Consider the following 18,180-nt stretch of genomic DNA (forward strand, 5'->3'; position numbering starts at 1 on the left):
GACTCTGTGATTTGGTTTTGTGAAAAACAGACAGAGAGAGTGAGAGAGAGAGAGAGCATGTGTGGTGTGGACTTTATGGGTCTGACCTTTCTTAAGCAGTAAAAGAGGCTGCATAGTGACTTGACATTTAAATCATATCGGCGAGCCAATCCATTACTGTCTCTACTCTCTTGACCATTTTGTCTCTGAGCAAGGCAGACGTAATTTATAGACTGGCAGTTTATGCATTAACAATATTTACACTGACCTATGTACAGAATGACATGCCATCTACTTAAGTGCAACGTTGTTTTTGAAAAACAAATGGAAGCACACTTGTAGTGAAGCTTGTGAAAAACTCCTGTAATGTTACTGTTACTCACAAACCTCTTCAATTGGGAACATACCATTTATATGACAGCTTCCGTGTTAAACTTTTGGAATCAAAAGTCAGAAACATCCTCTGAAATCAGGCAGGTAGCAAAACTGCAGTGTTGATTTTTCATGTTACGGTCATGTGGTGCAGGGTTCAGCTGCAATTTGGAATCAATATCCTGAAGGGAAAGGGTCCTGCTGTTTCTTGACTATAAATTGCACAAAAATATTCCTTCTGTTTTCTGGATGTGTTGTCTTTATTATGAAGCCATTGTCCGTATAGCAAGTGGCATGGCACAATTGACTGCGATGGGATAAAAACAAACCAAAACATAGTGTGCTTTTCCTTAAGGGAATTACACCACTCTCATGTGTGTCCATTAAGTATGGAGCTTAGTAGCTTGGCATAAAGATGGGAAAGAGAGGGAAAGAATTTGTGGTTGTGTTTTATGGCCAGTGGAAACTATTCTTTTAAAAAATTTACATCTCTGTAATCCAACATTTCCCAGTGCAAGAAGTTCAATTAACTAATAAGACCTGACCTTTGGAGGAAAATAGATTTCTTGTTTCAATAGAGAATTTGGCATTGTTTCTTTCTCCTCTGTGCAGGAGCTTTTGTGGCCAGCAGCTAGCAGCCTTTAGAAGAACCCACTCAGTGATGCACTAGTGTTGACAGTAATGGAAAATTTATTTTTAAAGTGCGGAAAGCAGCTGCTTCTCTTCGGTTTAAGCCTTCCAGTCACCTCTTCTGTATCTGCGTCTAGTCCAGTGGTTGCTGGTGAAGTGCAAGGGAATTAGTTCTTCTGCAGTGTTACTTCTCAGTTCGACTCCTCAGGTTGCTTACCACTTACCAAGTGATAGTTTGGGTTATTTGACGTGGGGTTGTGTGACTATATACTGTATAACTACCTCACACAACCCCATGTGAAATAACCTTAACTATCCCTTTTATCATAAGCATAATTCATCACTTAAACCAAACAGATGTAAGCACCAATGAAAGCTAGCATTTCTCGATGAGCAGCAGTTGGGACGGGGTTGAAAATTGTTGTCATGAAAAATGTATGAGCTTCTGGAGGTCTAAATGAGTCATCTGAAACAGAAGGATCCTTCCTCCATTAAACCTCAGATGCATTATATGCTGCCAGACACTCATCACTGGCATAACTCCACTAGTCAGCAGTGTAGCTCCATTAGCAGGCAGACAAATCATAAACAGCAACAACAGCAACAGCCAAAACAACCACGCCAATAATGTCAAAAGCAAATAAGACATTAGCTCTCATGAACAGAGAGGTGAGTTAAAGAAACACACCAGTGTTTTTATATGTTTTAGCTCATCTCCTACAAGTTTTGCCTACTTTATATGTTCCAAAGCATATTATAGAATCAGTTAATCCAGTTTGCTATCTGCAGGCAGCCATGGTTCATTTTAGTTCATCTCAGTATGATATGGAAATAAACCTGCAGAGACCACTAAGTAGTTTATAGGCAATCCATCACAATGAACATGTATTTATTTATTTATCCATTATCATAGTTAGGGTTGTGTTGTTTGGTAATGGAGTTGAGAGCAAGCACTGTTTTAAAACTCTTCCTTGTGGGCACCTTTTAAATGCGTTTGGGAATTTTGCACTTTTGCATACTCAGCGTACGGTATGTTGGAAAATCAAACCCAAAAGACAAAGAATAAACATAAACATTGTGAAACTATTTTCATATCCAAACATATAAATGTGTATGTGAATATGTGAAAGTGACAAAGCATTTGTACACACCAAACTTGCATACACATCCACTCACAATTTGAAGCAGATGAACAGGCACGTGCAGGGATATGTGTGCTGATCTCTGCCTCTCTCATATCTGTCTATCATAGAGTCCTAATGGGCCATATAAAAGCCTCTGGATCTATAAAATGGAAAGCAAACCATTAACCCCTCCCCATTTAGGAGAGCCACTAAACCAGGAGAAACAAGAGCTCACATCACCTCTCTATGGAGCCCCCCCCAAAATGTAATATGACTCCCAAATGGACACACATACACACACACACACACACACACACACACACACACACACACACACACACAGACTCAGTTTATAATGTATTCTCCTAATTCTCATTATCTCGCATGAGTGATGGAAGGGATCAATAGAGGTCATTGATCAGCTTTTGGTGTTGCATAGACATCAAAAAAAAAGTTCATAGTATTAATAAAGACATACTGCGTACACACACAAACACATACACACACACACACACACACACACACACACACACACACACACACACACACACACACACACACACACACACACAAACAAACTGTAACAATATTACTGAGAGAACAGTTTTTCAGGATCAACTAACATGCTGATCAATATGCTTATAGATTTTGTCTGTTAAATATGAAACTTAAGAAGTGCAGAAGTGCAGTAGCTGCTGCTGTTAGAAGTTTAGATTTGCTTGTATTGTGCAGTATACTGTGTTATGGGGAAGGTTCTTTGTGTTTTTGAAGGTTCTGTTTTAGTGATTTTCTTTTTTTTAGCACAGTCACACTTTAGCTTACGTTTGAAGTGGGGTTGGAAAGTTGTTTTTATTAATAAATATATGGAACAATATTTAAACATGATGAGAGGCAAAACACTTTTTGGATCTTGATTAAATAGTTATAATACAGTATATATAATAATAATAATATAATACAGTTATAAACACTGATTAACGATCCTGGAAAATACATCTGAAGATTTTTTTTATTTTGTTTTGGATGTCATACTCATAATCAGATGTAGAAATGAATCCCCTCTGCCAGTTTTTAAAATTTTTATAGTCAACATCAATGTATCAATGTTATTTGTTCTATCCATTATGCTGAATCAAAGATCCGTAGCTTTGTGCTGAAGAGAAGAATAAGTTATTCTCTGTTTCACCAGCAGAGAGTGCTGGAAGAGCAGAGCACACACACAGAAAGGTGTATTTCCTCCAACAGCAGGATCACCATGGAACTGAATGAAGCACTCAGGCTGAATGCACCACACTGGAACATTTTAGACAGCATTACAGTGTGGAGTGATTCAGCAGATCCGTCCCATTCATGATTAGCAGTAGAAAGAGATGTCTCTCGGTCAACAGCAACATTGTTGTCGACTGAGCCCGTGTAAACATATCAGGCAAAATGTGTGAACAGAAATAGAGGTGTGAGATCGTGTCCCTGTCCCTGGTGCTGAAATTTCAAACTCCTAACATTTGCAGCACTGACAGAGAGAGAACCTTGACATCTGTCTGCTGGTGATGGACACGCACGCGCACACACTCAAACACATACGCGCGCATGATCTGTCAAATCATATTCCATCAGCTGCCCGTACTAGGGGTGCAGTGCGGTGGAGAGTCAGGCCAGCCCACTTTCTCCGCCATGCAGGGGGAAGCCTGTAAGTTGCAGGTGATTAGGAGCCAGTATTCTGTGCTCACTGGTCCCCCTCTGGACCAAGTGGAGTGTCCCGTCTTCTCTGCTGTCTCACAGAGGGACAGCCTGTACCCGGTCTCACTACACTTCTCTTCCTCCCTTCTTGTCTTCCTCTTCCTCATCATTTATTGGAATTTATTCCATAATTAACTTGCTTAAATTTGTTTGTTACCTTACCTTTATTATACCTCACTTTCCCCACTCACTTTTATTGCTTTCTTCAACATTTATTTAAACTATTGCAGATATTTCTGCCTTTATATCCTTCTAAAACCACTATGGGTTGGATTTTTACATGATTATAGCATCTTCCAAATTATTATGATGGTATGAGGTTTTGCTTTCACCAGCTACTACCACTGAGGGGGTGCCGACATTAGAAAATCCTACACAAAATAGCTTTAATATTCACCTTATTTTCCCCTGTTTTCTGCTGCTGTCAACTTTTAATCCACCCCAGCTCCCCTCTTCACCCATTAACCTTTCCTGCTCCTCATGTGTCCTTCCCTCAGGATAGAGCACAGCAGTAGGGAGAGTAGCTGTTGCTGTAGCAGTCAGCTGGCTGTTGGCATGCAGCCTCCTTAAACCCCTTACACAATAAACACTTTCCTGTGACTGTGGCTCACATACACAACATTAACACTCACATGCATGCACGTGCACATGCTGCACACACACAAACACGTTTTGTGGACACATCTGTTCACATGGAACAGGGTTTTGATGTACATCTGGACTGGGTCATTCCCTCTGTGTGTGTGTGTGTGTGTGTGTGTGTGTGTGTGTGTGTGTGTGTGTGTGTTTGAGTGTGTAAGTGGATAGGTTTTACTTTCGTCATTCACCAACCTTTTTTCAGTCATCATCTCCAGCGGTCTCTCATATTTGCACACATGAATGTGAATTTCATCTTCAGCTGGTTTATATGTAGCTGTAGCTGTTTCCGGGCTTGATGTGGAGCGACCACTGATCTTACATAAGACAGAAGAAAAGAAAACGGAAAAAGAGAAGAGGTGAAAGAGAGAAACTGTTTATTTCCAGTTGCGTTGAAGAGAGGATCATTTCTGGAGTCAAACTACCTTTATAGGAAGTTTTTCTTTACTTTGAGTTTTTTTTATATTCTATTTTTAGCTGGGGGGCTTGGATGATCGTTAATCTGAAGGTCGTTTTCTTGTAGTCATTTGAGCATAATCAGAAAATTTCCCAGAATTTTTTTTTCTTGTGACTTAGCACATTGTTGTCGCAGCATGAGGTTTAATTACTTTATAAAATCCATAAAATAAAACACAATTTGTTTGGCGTCTGCATGGCTAAGAGTAAAGGTACTTTATTCCTGTTAGGTTAACAAAGTGAAATTCTAGCAGCTTGTAAGACAATTTTTCAAGACGGAGGTAGAAAAGTGAGGTCATGGCCCATGCTGCAGCCCATCTAAAGAAAGCTCGTGAGCTTGAGCAACATCCAGAATACAGAGCTCTACAGAAAGCCAGGGAGAGGAGGAGACGGCATCGTGAAAGAGCTGAGCGAAGGCGGCAGGTAAAACTAAATCATATCCATTCATAGTTTGTGTACTGTGCTTAATACCATTTTGATTTCAACAACACATGCTCTTGTGGGCTTAAGAGTATACTGTAAGTGTATGAGAGTGTGTTTGTGGGGGGTTACACAGATGTGGATGTGGTTGACCATGCATGGTGCTGCGGCTGCTGTGCTCTAAGATGATTTATCATGTAGTGTGAGGGAGGTGGATGCTGGTGGAACAGATGACAGATGTGGACAAGGCTCAAGCTCAGAGGGGGGTCACATGCTGGTGGTATGGGACCTTTTATGGAGCAAACCTCTGGTGATATTTGTAATAAAGTCTGTGGAGAATAAAAAAAGAAAGTAGAGTCCATCAGAACACAGTGCATTATCGCTCATCAATTATTTGAAGTCACTATCCTTAGATTAAGTTATCTTAACGAGAGGTTTAACAGGTGACTAAATTCAAGTTTTGTTGCTATGGATACACCTGCTAACAAATCAGAAATTGGTCTCACTGTCTGATAAGGCACTGTTAATAAAGGATTTATAAGCTATAATTAATGGCTTTATTAATGGTTAATAAATGGTTTAGCCCTTAATAAAAAACCTTTGGGTTGCCAGGTTGGCTGAACATCCTCCTCCAGCATGACACTTTGCTAGCACTTCAATTCATGGAGGACACCCTTCCAAGCCATGAAGTCTGTAGTTATAAATGTTATTTTGTATGCAGTTACAGATGTTAGTTTGCCATTAATAAAGGGTAATGGGTTTCTCAATTTGCAACTAGTCATCAGTAAACTCACAAAAGTAATTATTTAGTCAGTAAACTATAAATTGTAATAAATTGTTAATAAAGGATTTGACAGTAATCCATCAAGTCTGCAGCTGTGAGTGTTAATAAGCTTTTATAAATGGATATTGGTCCAGATGTGCTGCAGCTCTGAGTGGTGAAACAGTCCATTGGAGAGGACTCATTAATGAATTCAATATCTGCCTAAAAAGACAAGTGTCATGCTGGAGGAGGAATTTTTTTTTATGAATGGTGCCTTATCAGAAAGTGACACCAAGATATTTTTATGTTCTTGTATGTAAACAGCTACAACTAATTACAAAATGAATGATCTCAAAATGTTTGTCAGTGAAATAGATAGTCTAAGAAACGAAATGATCTATAAATACTTCAAGTGGCCTAATTTGCAATAAAAGATACTGCCACACACGCTGCTCACTCTATTTAAATCAAACCTGTGTGGGACAGCTCTCATCATACTGACAGTGTGTGAGTATATTTGGTCTCATAATACAGACCATGATAGTGGCTAAAAAAATACAGTGGTCTTGTGTACTCATAAATGTAGCTGCTAATGGGATGTCTATGATACTAAAGAGAATATTGATTTTCCTCCAGTGTAAGCAGAGACATGGACACAGTACAGTGTATAATCCAGTATCCATCATAACATGACCTTCTGCAGGTCAATCTACACAAATCCTGTACAGAAACACAGATTACAGCTGGTTTTCAATCAATCCAATCTCTGTTGCTGCAGTGTGCTTGGCAGAGAGATGAATGAGACAGAGAAAACATAATGCAAACATCCAAGAAAACGTGATGCAAGCACACGTAAAATCAGTGCCTGTCTTGCACACAGATTGGTCAGTTAACTGTGGAGCACAGAGTTGTGTTTGGATATTTGTTTTAACAGTCAGTCAGTTTGCAATTCTGTTTGGATGCACATTTGTGATTACAATCTGAAGAAGCACATGCTATCAAGAGTTTGAACCAGTATCTAGAATATTCTGCAGAGAAAACCCTATGCACGCAGGTAAAAATGTTACCTGTTTTCCGTACCATGTCTACATGCCATAACATTCTGTTCCTCCAGTGGTGAACAACAGATTCTGCGTAAGGTTTTAAGTCAATGAAATTTGATCTAAGTATTGTGTTCAGGCTCATCTTGAACCTTGGCGTTCCTGGAGAGCACCGCAGGCCACACGGTCTCCGGTGCGACTCAAACCCAGCTGTCATGCACCCCACCCTGGACACACTCAGCAAGGGGTTGGGGACTTGGTGGGATAGCGGGATCTGGGAAGGTTAAAAATAGCCAAGGCGGGGAGATAGTAAGGGTTAAATGTTTATGGCTGCAGTTGTTATCCTACTGAGAGAGGGGAGAAGTAGAGGAAGAGTAGGCAAGACATGGGCCTCAGCTAGACTCGGTTCACATACTAAGACGGATCCAGAGGTATGGGAAGCTGAGGGTTTTTTTGGCTGGGCAAGGGATAAAAGGGCACAGAGAAGGGATAGAGTGATGGTAATAGTGAAGTAAGTGAAATTTGGCGTGACGTTAATTATGTTTGGACAGAAGACATGAAGAGATTTAATGGATTGTAAGATTGATTGATGCAGCCAGGAAGTGAGCTGGAGAGGCTTTTATCGAAGGATGCGAAGTGAGAAACTACAAGCAGTGGATTTTGGTGGACCATACAATACCATACAGTCATAAAGTGAGAGAGGTTTTAAGATATAGCTGGGAAATTGTCAACAGATTAGGGTGGTAACAATGGGCAATGCAGCAGCATGTCAGGCCTGTGGATCAGATAAAGCTTTGAATACCACTGGGAGTGACAGCGATTTAAACCAACAAACTGACTTCTATGGAGCTGCTGACCCTGGATCTGAAGTTGATGATTTACTGGTAAGAGGTGGAGAGACATGATTCTACTGTTATAAGGACTTTTGTAGTTTGTTTCCTGTGCTGCATTAAGTGTCCTCTTCAAGAAAACGTGTTAATCTCTTTGCTGCTGGCGTGTGTGTGTGTGTGTGTGTGTGTGTGGTGACATCTCATGTGAGGGGATTGACCCTTGATCCTGCACGGGGGTGTGGCCTCGACCCAGACATGCAGTAGGGAGTTTGTTTGATTTTGCTGACCCTACAGGTTAACAGCCAGCGGTGACCGGCTGACATGTTCCTGTCTTGACCCCACTAAAAAGAAGTTAAAATCTTGTCAACAGTCTCAGATCAGTTCACCCAGTGGCACTCTGCAAAAGGAGTGTGACATTCACATACTGTAGCACAATGGAGTAATGTTTTCATATAATATTTTCAATATTACTAAACCCCTATGCAAATATCAGATGTGTGTATGGAAACATCACATTTGGCACAAAGTTGATCTCTGATCATCGATCATCAAAAAAATGCACCAACAAAGATTTTTAGTAATGATGTAATTTTCATTGAAGTTTAAAATTTGCTTTGATCATACTGTTACCATCAGCTTTGATAATATTTTTATTTTATTTTGAACACTCATGCATCTCACTATTGGCCTCAATAATCCCAGAGCAGTTGGGCTCTTAATTCTCATTCTTGCCGTCGAGATATTTCTGCTGGTCGTTGTGAGTAAAATTTTGAGGAGGGCTCAGGTTGTCTTGAGGAGTAATCATAGCTGATATTGAATCCAGGTCAGGAGGAAGAGGCCCCGTGGATCATGTGTTACATCCTTTTTACATCCTTTAAAGGGAACTAGGTCAACATTTTGAAAAGTTCAGTGTGAAACTTTAAATTCAGTGGGTACATACACATAAATGCAGCAAAACATAAGGAGCTACTGAACATGTAATTGCTTTGTGTGTGTCTGTGTGTCTGTGTGTCTGTGTGTGTCCGTATGTGTGTGTTGCAGCTGCTTAGGCAGCCTTGATGTCTGTTGGTTAAATTTAGAATAGCCTACTCAGACAAATTATTGATACAAGGAGGTCTGACTTCCATAAAACCATAAAACACTTTCTGAAGCCTCATGTCAAATACACTTCCACTATGCACAACAGTAACAGACTACATCCATCTTTCTAAAATGACTGGAATTTTTTAATGAATGATATGTATGTAAATATAACTATGACAAACCAGGGGGAAAAAATCACTTTTAAATAATCATATTAAAGACTTGTCTGTAAAAACTTTTTACATATAATACTTTTTGTGTAATAAATACAGTTTGACCTCTATATGTTCTGAACTAACCCTTACTGTTATCTTTATACTGTACATCTGCCACATCTACCAGAAATACCAAAAGTAGAAAAATTAAAAACTAAATGTGTGTTTGTATTCCTGTTTCTAATATTTGTCTTCATTCTGTCTCCGTCCCTCCAGTCTGACAGTAACACCAGTTTCCTTCGAGCTGCACGGGCGGGAAACATTGACAAAGTCCTTGAATTCCTGAAAAATGGAGTAGACATTAGCACCTGTAACCAGGTAAGGAAACTTCTCACCAGCCACAGCGGAAGCTACATCTAGCATCTAGTGCTTAATGACATTTCCATTTCTGCTGTTGTGTATGATGTGTATTGCTTTTTCCTTTTTTTTTTGTTGTTGTTGTTGTTTTTGTTAATTTTGTTTTTTTTTTATTTACTGTTCAGCTATTTTACCTTTTTCTTCATTCATACAACCTACACTACCGTAGCTACCTCTAGACATCATAGAGCACTTTGCCTTCATTATTAGACAGTGATTATATAGTTAATGAGATTATTTTTTTGGTCAAAGTTATTTGCAAGATTTAGTGTGTTAAAATGGGTGGAGCATGTCAACAGATTAAAAAGTGACACGTTACTTCTGAATCATCAGTAATGTGTCACTGTTTGAGAGAGGCAAGCATGTGCTAATGTTTTGTTGTGCAGATGACAATCAGGTTGTGTTACTGTGCAGCTCAGTTGAAGAAAACATTAATGAAACAGCTGTCGCTTTCTGTGCAGTTTTGTGGGAGTATGCTGTGAGAAGTATTAAAGCAGACGAATGTAAAGTAGAAATGTTGACTCATTTTGACTAACGTGAACATATTTGTAGTAAATTGTCAGTTACTTGCAACATGCAAATACCTAAAGGCTCAGCGATAAAATGCCTTAGAGGACAACGTAGGGTCACAAAGTCATGGAGGGATTTAGGCTTAAGTCTTAAGTCTATGACTTAAGGACACACAGTATTAGTTTTACTAATTGTGTTGTCATCAGTTGAAGTCTAGGTCTTGTCCTCAAAATGATGGTGTTTTTAGTCAAAGAAAAACAGTTTGCAAAAACAAACTATCTAATTTTAGTCTTATTTGACGTAAGCTTGTTTTTAAGCTAACAGTTTTGACTTTGTTTTGAATATTAAAACCTCTGTTTTCCTTTTATTAAATTTACTAATAAATGATGCTTTTAGGCACATAGAAGCAAAATACAAAACATGCTACTGTCACTAGCAGCACAGTGGTTCAAAGCTGTAAACTGGTCTGTCTGTCTTACCTGCTGAAGCTAACCTTCACTCTGCTGTGTCATGGTAGCGTCACACAACTGAGCTTGGTCAGCACATAGCTTAACCTGCCACCTCCCCCTCACAACATCATAACCCCTCCTCTCCCTCTCCTCCAACACCCATTCTGCCCTCCAATCTCAGCTGCACTTGAAGGGTCTCTCTAACAGCTGTTCTCACCCCCCATACCCCCCTCACCCAGATTCCACTGAGGAGGAGGGAGTTGGGAGTGTGCCAAAAATTTCCCCTACAGCTCTGCTCACACCCCCTTGGCCCATCTATGTCAATGTGATTTACAGCAGTCACAAGGTAGCTTAAAGGAAGATGGGGAGCTTGGCTACATGAGTCTGTGTGTGTGCGCGTGTGTGTATGTTGTGTGCGGGCGTGCTTATCGTCAGCTCCTCATATTTGCTACTGTGTCATTGCTATTGGCCTTTTGTGAGTCTCCAGCAGTTTAATAGTGACTGTTTATACACTTGGCTGTAATTGGCTGGCAGACAGGAATTGGCAACTGCTCGCCCACAGCTCTACTAGCTGTACTTTGTTGTCATGGAGACCTTGGGTTTTGTTTTGTGCACCAAGAGAGAGGCCTGACCGTCCATTGCTGTGATTCGTCAGATGATCGCATTTGAGCCCTTGTCAGGTGACCAAAAATGTGACATTTTCATATATATCCCTGTGTGTGTGTGTGTGTGTGTGTGTGTGTGTGTGTGTGTGTGTGTTTCTTTCTAAGAGAGTGATGCCAATATAGTGTAATACAGTAAATGTAATCTTGTAAGGAATCTGTTCATATGACTTTAATCTTAAGCTGTTAACTGTAGCTCATTTTACTGTGTATTAGACAACTGTCTTGCTTGGATCACATGCACACACACACACACACACACACACACACACACACACACACACACACACAAAAACACTGCTCACCCTTTAACTAAGTTAATTGAAGTAAATGTCCTAATTTGTAGAGACACATATTGCTAAACTTGTTTTCTTGTTAGTGTTAATTGTTCCAATGTGTGAGTTTGTGTGTATGCCTGTGTTTCTTACAGACATACACATGCTTAAATGCACGAACAGGCTCACACACAAACATACACACATTTTTCACAAGTCCAGTATTTTATTCCTCCTTCAGGCATGTGCTGTACTTTGATAGGTGGTTTGGCTGACTGTGACAGACAGTGATACTGTGTGCCACCACCATTCATCACCAGCTGTTTAGACTTCTGTGTTTTCATGGTCATAGGTTTGGGACTCCATTGTCATAAGCTGTTTAAAGCTAGAGCTAATGTGCCTCTTCCAGAGGACGGATATTTAGTGTGTAGACAAATTAAAACAAGCATCACCAATGTAACTCTCTGGTGAATGTGCGTTATTGCATTTACTAGCATGGAATTAATGTACTTTTACCAGTGATGCTGCCAGTCAGTTGCAAACACACCACACAGTGATACAGTATAGCCATCCAAACAGTGGTAATTGAAATGTATCCAGATATGATGCCTTAATGATATTTCAAGGAGGTACCAGTTTACACAAACACCACAATTAGAGAAGGCCCAGATGATCATTCAAAAGTATCACGTTGCTCATGATTAGCAGCAAAATTGCTCTCAAGGAAATGAGTGCATGAGAATCACGTCAGTGGAAAAGCACTCCACACAAATTACAGAGCCATTATCTGTAACAGTGCTGTCAGTATTGCAGTCAGTAGAGTCATTGCTCTAATGATAAGAGCATCAACAGACATGAAATAATATTAATCTAAAATCTGCGGTCTGGCTAATTTGTAGTGACTTTAAAAATAAGGAAGCTATATGTTTGTATTTGACCACAAATTGTATTTGTGTAAGTTAGTCAGCTATGTCAGCACAGAGTTATCACTTGGATAAAATTAACACTGTTGGTAATAACACAAATCATGTGAGAATAACATTCTATTTTCACAATTGTAAGAGTGCTTTGCAGTATGTCAGCAATATAAATGATGATGTTATTAGACATGATCCATGAAATGCATCTTAAAATGAATGACTTACATCATCAGTGGCTTCTTAATTTTACTCAGTCTGTACATCTGCAAGTACGAGGGAGACGCTGGAACGTCACGCAGCAATTTTGAGTGCTGCCCTGGGGTGTGTGTTCATTAATAACTGAAGAGTCAGATCCTAGAAAGCAGCAACAGTGTGGTGAGGGCCAGAGTCTGGCGCCAAGGGCAGAAGGCTGTCCAAGTCAGTTAAAGAGAGAGATATATATCCCCTGTCTTCCAAGTCCACAGTCAAACTGTCCTTCTCTATTTCACTGATTTTGTGAATGAGACAGACAGCTTTATCCCCCAGTTCTCACAGTGTGACTTTTTGAACACACAAGCATCTTTTTGTCTGTGTATATAAGATCTGTTTACTTTAGAATTGCAGAGGGAAGACAGTAGACTGATCTGTGTGTGAGGAAGAAAAAATGTTGTGTGTGTGTGTGTCGCCAGTCTGTGCTTTTGTATGTGAGCTTTTTTGTTTCCATGTCCTCAAAATTAAAGGACTTCCCCTCTAATCTACTCAAATGTTAATCCTTGGTGAGTGATATTGCTTTTTAATCTGCATTTACATTATTTCCTTTTTTTTTTTCCCCTCCGCCATTTATCCTCTTTGACACTTTTCTGACATTTTTATTACCATCTGTGATTATAACAAAGGTCAGCGGTCATAGAGGCATGACTATTTATCTGCACTGGACAGAGCTCAACAGTCTCCCTCCTGCCAGGGGGAGCTACAAACTGCCTGTAGGGCTGAACGTCCATTAGCTAAATGAAGCTTTCACTTACAGCTCAGAGGAAAAGGAGATTTAGATCAGTTTGCATGACAGTGTGTGTATATGTGTGTGTCTGTTGTGGGTTTTACTTGTGTCTTTTGGAGTACATAATAGTTTAAATGTGATTGAAACACTCTAATAAGATTGCGTAATTGTTGCTGTGTCAGTTGAGTTCACCATTTCAGAACAGACGTGTAAAGGTGAAACTCAACTTTCCGCATGTTCAGACTGCAGCAAAGAGCATCTATTAGCACATTTGGAAGTGGTTTCATCTTGTGTTTTGGCACTGCAGCGGAAATGTCACTGACTGACTGAGTGATTTACTGACGTGATGACTTCAGAAGCATCGACGGTGCAACCTGACAAACACGATAAACATTTGTCCGTAGCAAAGTGTGGCGAGCATTTCCAGCTCAGTGTGACCACACCCATCACCCAATGACTGTGGTGATGATGATGATAATGATGTTCATGATAGTGCTTAAACTATTAACCGATTAACAACCGACTCATTGTAAAAGTCAGTTATCACGAAATGATGATAGCCATTTTTCACAATTCTCTGACAATTAATATACTAAATGATCAATCAATCGATTAAATATGATATTCAAAAGAGTGATTGATAATAAAAATAATTGTTTATTGCAGCCCTAGTCAGTGATGTAACTGCAATGCAGATGTAAAGCTGATGTGTAGAGGTATAAGAATAGATAAATTGCAATAGTTCTTCAGATGACTTCTTGCTGACTCAGATTTGGTCAAGAACAATTTAGCATGAAATCAAAGGGCCATCAATCAATCAATAGGAGGCCAATTATGCCTTGCCAAAAAAGTTTTGCAAATTCTCCACTGAGTGCTCATTAGGAACCTTGTGCACATAAAGAAATCTATGCCTTTCTAAGCATTTTATTCTAGTACATAGACAGAAAATGATGGTGGCTCTCACTTTTACCCTTTTAAAGTCATGTCATCTCGGACTATCTTGGACACAGTCACTCACTTGCCTGGACGCTCACTTACATACTTTAGCCTCTGAGGAATGCCCTCTTTTTTTCTTTTTGAAAGGTTGACATTTTCAGTAGCTTCTATATATGACTATCCATGTTTGTGTGTGTGTGTTTATGTCCCACATACCCTCTATGACTGTGCAGAAACATGATACCCCTTTGACTGTTTGGCATTTGGCAAGTCAGAGAGGAAGAGAGAGTGAGAAAGAGAGAGAGAGAGAGAGAGAGTGAGAGAGAGAGAGAGAGAGAGAGAGTGAGAGTGTGTGTGTGTTGTAAGTGCACGAGGGAAAGAAAGGGGCAATGATAGAGGTGTTAGCAGTTCCTCCAAAGTCAGGATCCACAGTTCCTCTCTAACTCATCTCAGAGAGCTTGCAAGGAAGGAGGAGAAGGCAGAGACTCAGAATCTTGAGTTCCCAACCAGGGCAGTGGTGGAAGGAGGCAGAGGACCTGCGCTGATAGCTGGTGCTCCATCACTTCTAAATCCAGCTTGGTCCAGCATTTAAGAAGGCAAAAGATAGAAAAGAGCAAAGACAGATTTACGAAGGAACAGAAAGTGCAGAAAGGAAAGAAGAAGGAGAGAGAGTCTAACATTTGGTTTGAAAAAAAGGAGCAGAGAGGATAAAAACAAGGTCGCGGTTTGAAACACTCTCCTAGTTTGCGGGTTTCAGAGAGACACAGCGCAGAATGGAAGAAGAGGAGGATGAGGTGAATCATTCTTCTTTGTGTTTATATATGTCTGTCTCAGAGGAAACATGTTCATGCGTGCGTTGTATAAATATATCAGTTATGTTGTAATTGCATGTCAGAGTGAAACATTTACATGCTCCTTTCCTCCTCCTGTGCTGCTGCTGCTGACCTGTAGCTCTGGTTGATGGATCAGGCTGTTGCTGTAACGCTCACATCCAACCCGTGTGAGGAGAAAATCAGCCATGTTTTCTTAGACAGATACCGCACTTCTTCTTTTTTTAATTGATATTTTTTTAAACTGTAAATTGCCCCACTGTTAGAATTCCTTTTATCGCCATGTGATGTTCATTTTCACATTTTACTTCTTTTTTTTCCTGATTCTAATATTGTTTGAGCAAATATTTCCACTACATGAAAGATTGTGTTTATGTTCAGAGAGTGGATGCAATAATACAAATACATGTACAATATAATGCAATAACAACAGCTTGGAATATTGCCTCATAACTCACTATGAACTTTAATCAAGACATATAGTCTAAGTATGCATTTAGTGCAGGAATATTGTATTTTCAACAGATTCAATGGATTGTGCAGTTGTCTGTATACTCTGCCTCTTATAATGTGTAATGCAGGTATTGCCCAAACTGTGTGGTCTGGGGATCAATGTATGTCATATCAGTTATGTAATAATCACTTTACCACATTTGTTTTCTTGAAATCTTATGTCTATGTTTTCTGTTTGTTTTCTTTCCAGAATGGTTTGAATGCATTACATCTGGCAGCTAAGGAGGGACACAAAGATTTAGTAGAGGAACTGTTGGAGAGAGGGGCACCTGTTGACTCGTCCACAAAGGTGCGCACACGTATTCGTGTTTCTGTTATGCTGTATCAACCTTCCAGATATGAGCACGGCACAGTTTTATCTTTAGCCCCACTAGGGGGAAGATATGCGGGGAAAAAAGAGAGGAGGGAGGGGGAGAGTTATAGCTGGGTAACAGATAGACAAAAAGAGAAACGTAATATATAGTGGTATCAGTTGTGAAGTACTGGGTAAATCAGTGCGTCTGTCTTCAGCTTTGAAACCTGATACACGAGGGTGGTGGTGGATATGAGGGTGGTTTCAGAGGGAGGGAGTCATGTGATAAGAGTCTTCTAGATGGATTACTTTTTACATTTACAGTGAGATTATGGGAAATTTGTCTCTTTAACTTTGAAAGAGTTGGATTCATGATTACATCATAAATAGGTAATTTATTTTTTTCAGTGGGGGGGGGGGGCAGTGCATCAGGTTTAACAGCTAGCAACAGTAAACAGCTGGCAAGGAATCTTTCGCCCTTCCTGCCCATGTCCTTGGATTGACATCAATATGATCCTTCAGTCAACAGCCTCCTCATCATTAAAATAAAAAATAGAAGCAAGAGCAAAACATTTGTGTGTTATCAATTTGCAGAATTGGGTTTTCAAGGAAGGCAGTGTTCACATCAGAGTTTTCTATATCTGTCGCATCTTTTTATACTCTATCTCTTTCAGCCAGGTCAGAATTTTTAAGGTATCTGTAACCACACAGGATAGGCACAAAGACACATAACATACTTTATGTTTTTACTCTGTGCAGAAAGGAAACACTGCCCTCCACATTGCCTCATTGGCGGGACAAAGAGAAGTAGTTCGACTACTGGTGAAGAGAGGAGCAGATGTCAATTCTCAGTCACAGGTGAGAAGCTTTTTCAGTAAAAATATGCAGTGTTATACTGTATGAAAGTGTGTAGCACTAAGATTCTGATCTTCACTTAAATTGTTTGTGTATATATTAATTGTCCCTACAGAATGGCTTCACTCCACTCTACATGGCAGCCCAGGAGAGTCACTTGGAGGTGGTGAGATACCTTCTGGAAAATGAAGGGAACCAAAGCATTGCAACAGAGGTTGGTTTGTATGGAATGAATACACTTATAAACATTTTCTTTTCATTTTCTCTAAATTAATCGGAGTCTTCTTCTTGTCTTCCTCGTCTCCGCTCATCCAGGATGGCTTCACTCCGCTGGCCATCGCTCTCCAGCAGGGTCACAACTCAGTGGTCTCCCTGCTGTTGGAGCACGACACCAAGGGTAAGGTTCGACTACCGGCCCTGCACATCGCAGCCCGCAAAGACGACACAAAGTCTGCCGCACTGCTGCTCCAGAACGACCACAACGCTGACGTCCAGTCTAAGGTGAGTGAGTATAATTGCAAAATTGGAGAGGGAAGGAGAACTGGAGGGAAGCATGTAGGGAGGTGCCAGACAGTATGAGATAATGCATCTGACTGAATAGATAAATTTTCATGTTGACAGGTTTATTCATTTTATCGATTGTGTGTGTGTCCATTTAGAAATATGATTATATTCATTGAAAGAGCCTTTCTTTTTTGTTCACTTCCTTGTCATTGCATTTTATTTTCTATTTGTGTGACCTTGTAAACTTACCCTGTGTTTTATATGAATGTTGTGATAAGCCCTTTCCCTAACAACCCAACTCCCTATTTCCCCTTTCTCTCCCTATGCGTTCTAACCAGATGATGGTCAATAGAACCACAGAGGTATACAGACTCATCACCTATCAACTTGTTTCCTACTTCTCACTTCTGACCATCTCTTTCAGCTCTTTTGTCCTGATCTTTCCCTAATTTAATTGAGAGTTGTAAAATCCTGCATGTCAGAATTATGTGCCATTGAAATGAATGCATGCAGCTAACTACGCTGTAATACACACTCCTGCATGGCTGACAGTAAAACACTGTGTTGTATTAATAGATCCCAGAGTATGTTAGATTATTGCATTTAAGTGCAGATTATTTGTTTTACTTTACTTTCTTTCTCTTTTTTATTTTTAAAGTTATAAAATGATTCTTTAAAATGTATTAGCATTACATATTTCTATACGTACTTACTTTCTGACAGTTTCACATCCTCATTTATTGCTCTTTTTCTAAGTTTAACCTACAGCATGTGTACTTCTGAGCATGTTAATGTCATTGTTTTTCCTCTCTGAAA

General features: G+C 39.8%; 1 protein-coding gene across 1 annotated transcript in view; it reads left to right on the top strand.

The window, feature by feature from the left end:
• Positions 1-5,231: 5,231 nt before the first annotated feature.
• Positions 5,232-18,180, top strand: part of LOC111231472 (ankyrin-2-like) — a 55,173-nt gene continuing 42,224 nt past the window's right edge. Inside the window, 7 exon segments of the mRNA XM_022758574.1 lie at positions 5,232-5,357; positions 9,502-9,603; positions 15,904-16,002; positions 16,765-16,863; positions 16,976-17,074; positions 17,176-17,361; positions 17,703-17,726. Of these exon segments, the coding sequence (XP_022614295.1) occupies positions 5,232-5,357; positions 9,502-9,603; positions 15,904-16,002; positions 16,765-16,863; positions 16,976-17,074; positions 17,176-17,361; positions 17,703-17,726 (735 nt within the window).

Source organism: Seriola dumerili, unplaced genomic scaffold (genome assembly GCF_002260705.1).
Source record: "Seriola dumerili isolate Sdu_G_001 unplaced genomic scaffold, Sdu_1.0 BDQW01000301.1, whole genome shotgun sequence".
In the NCBI taxonomy this organism is placed as follows: Eukaryota; Metazoa; Chordata; class Actinopteri; order Carangiformes; family Carangidae; genus Seriola; species Seriola dumerili.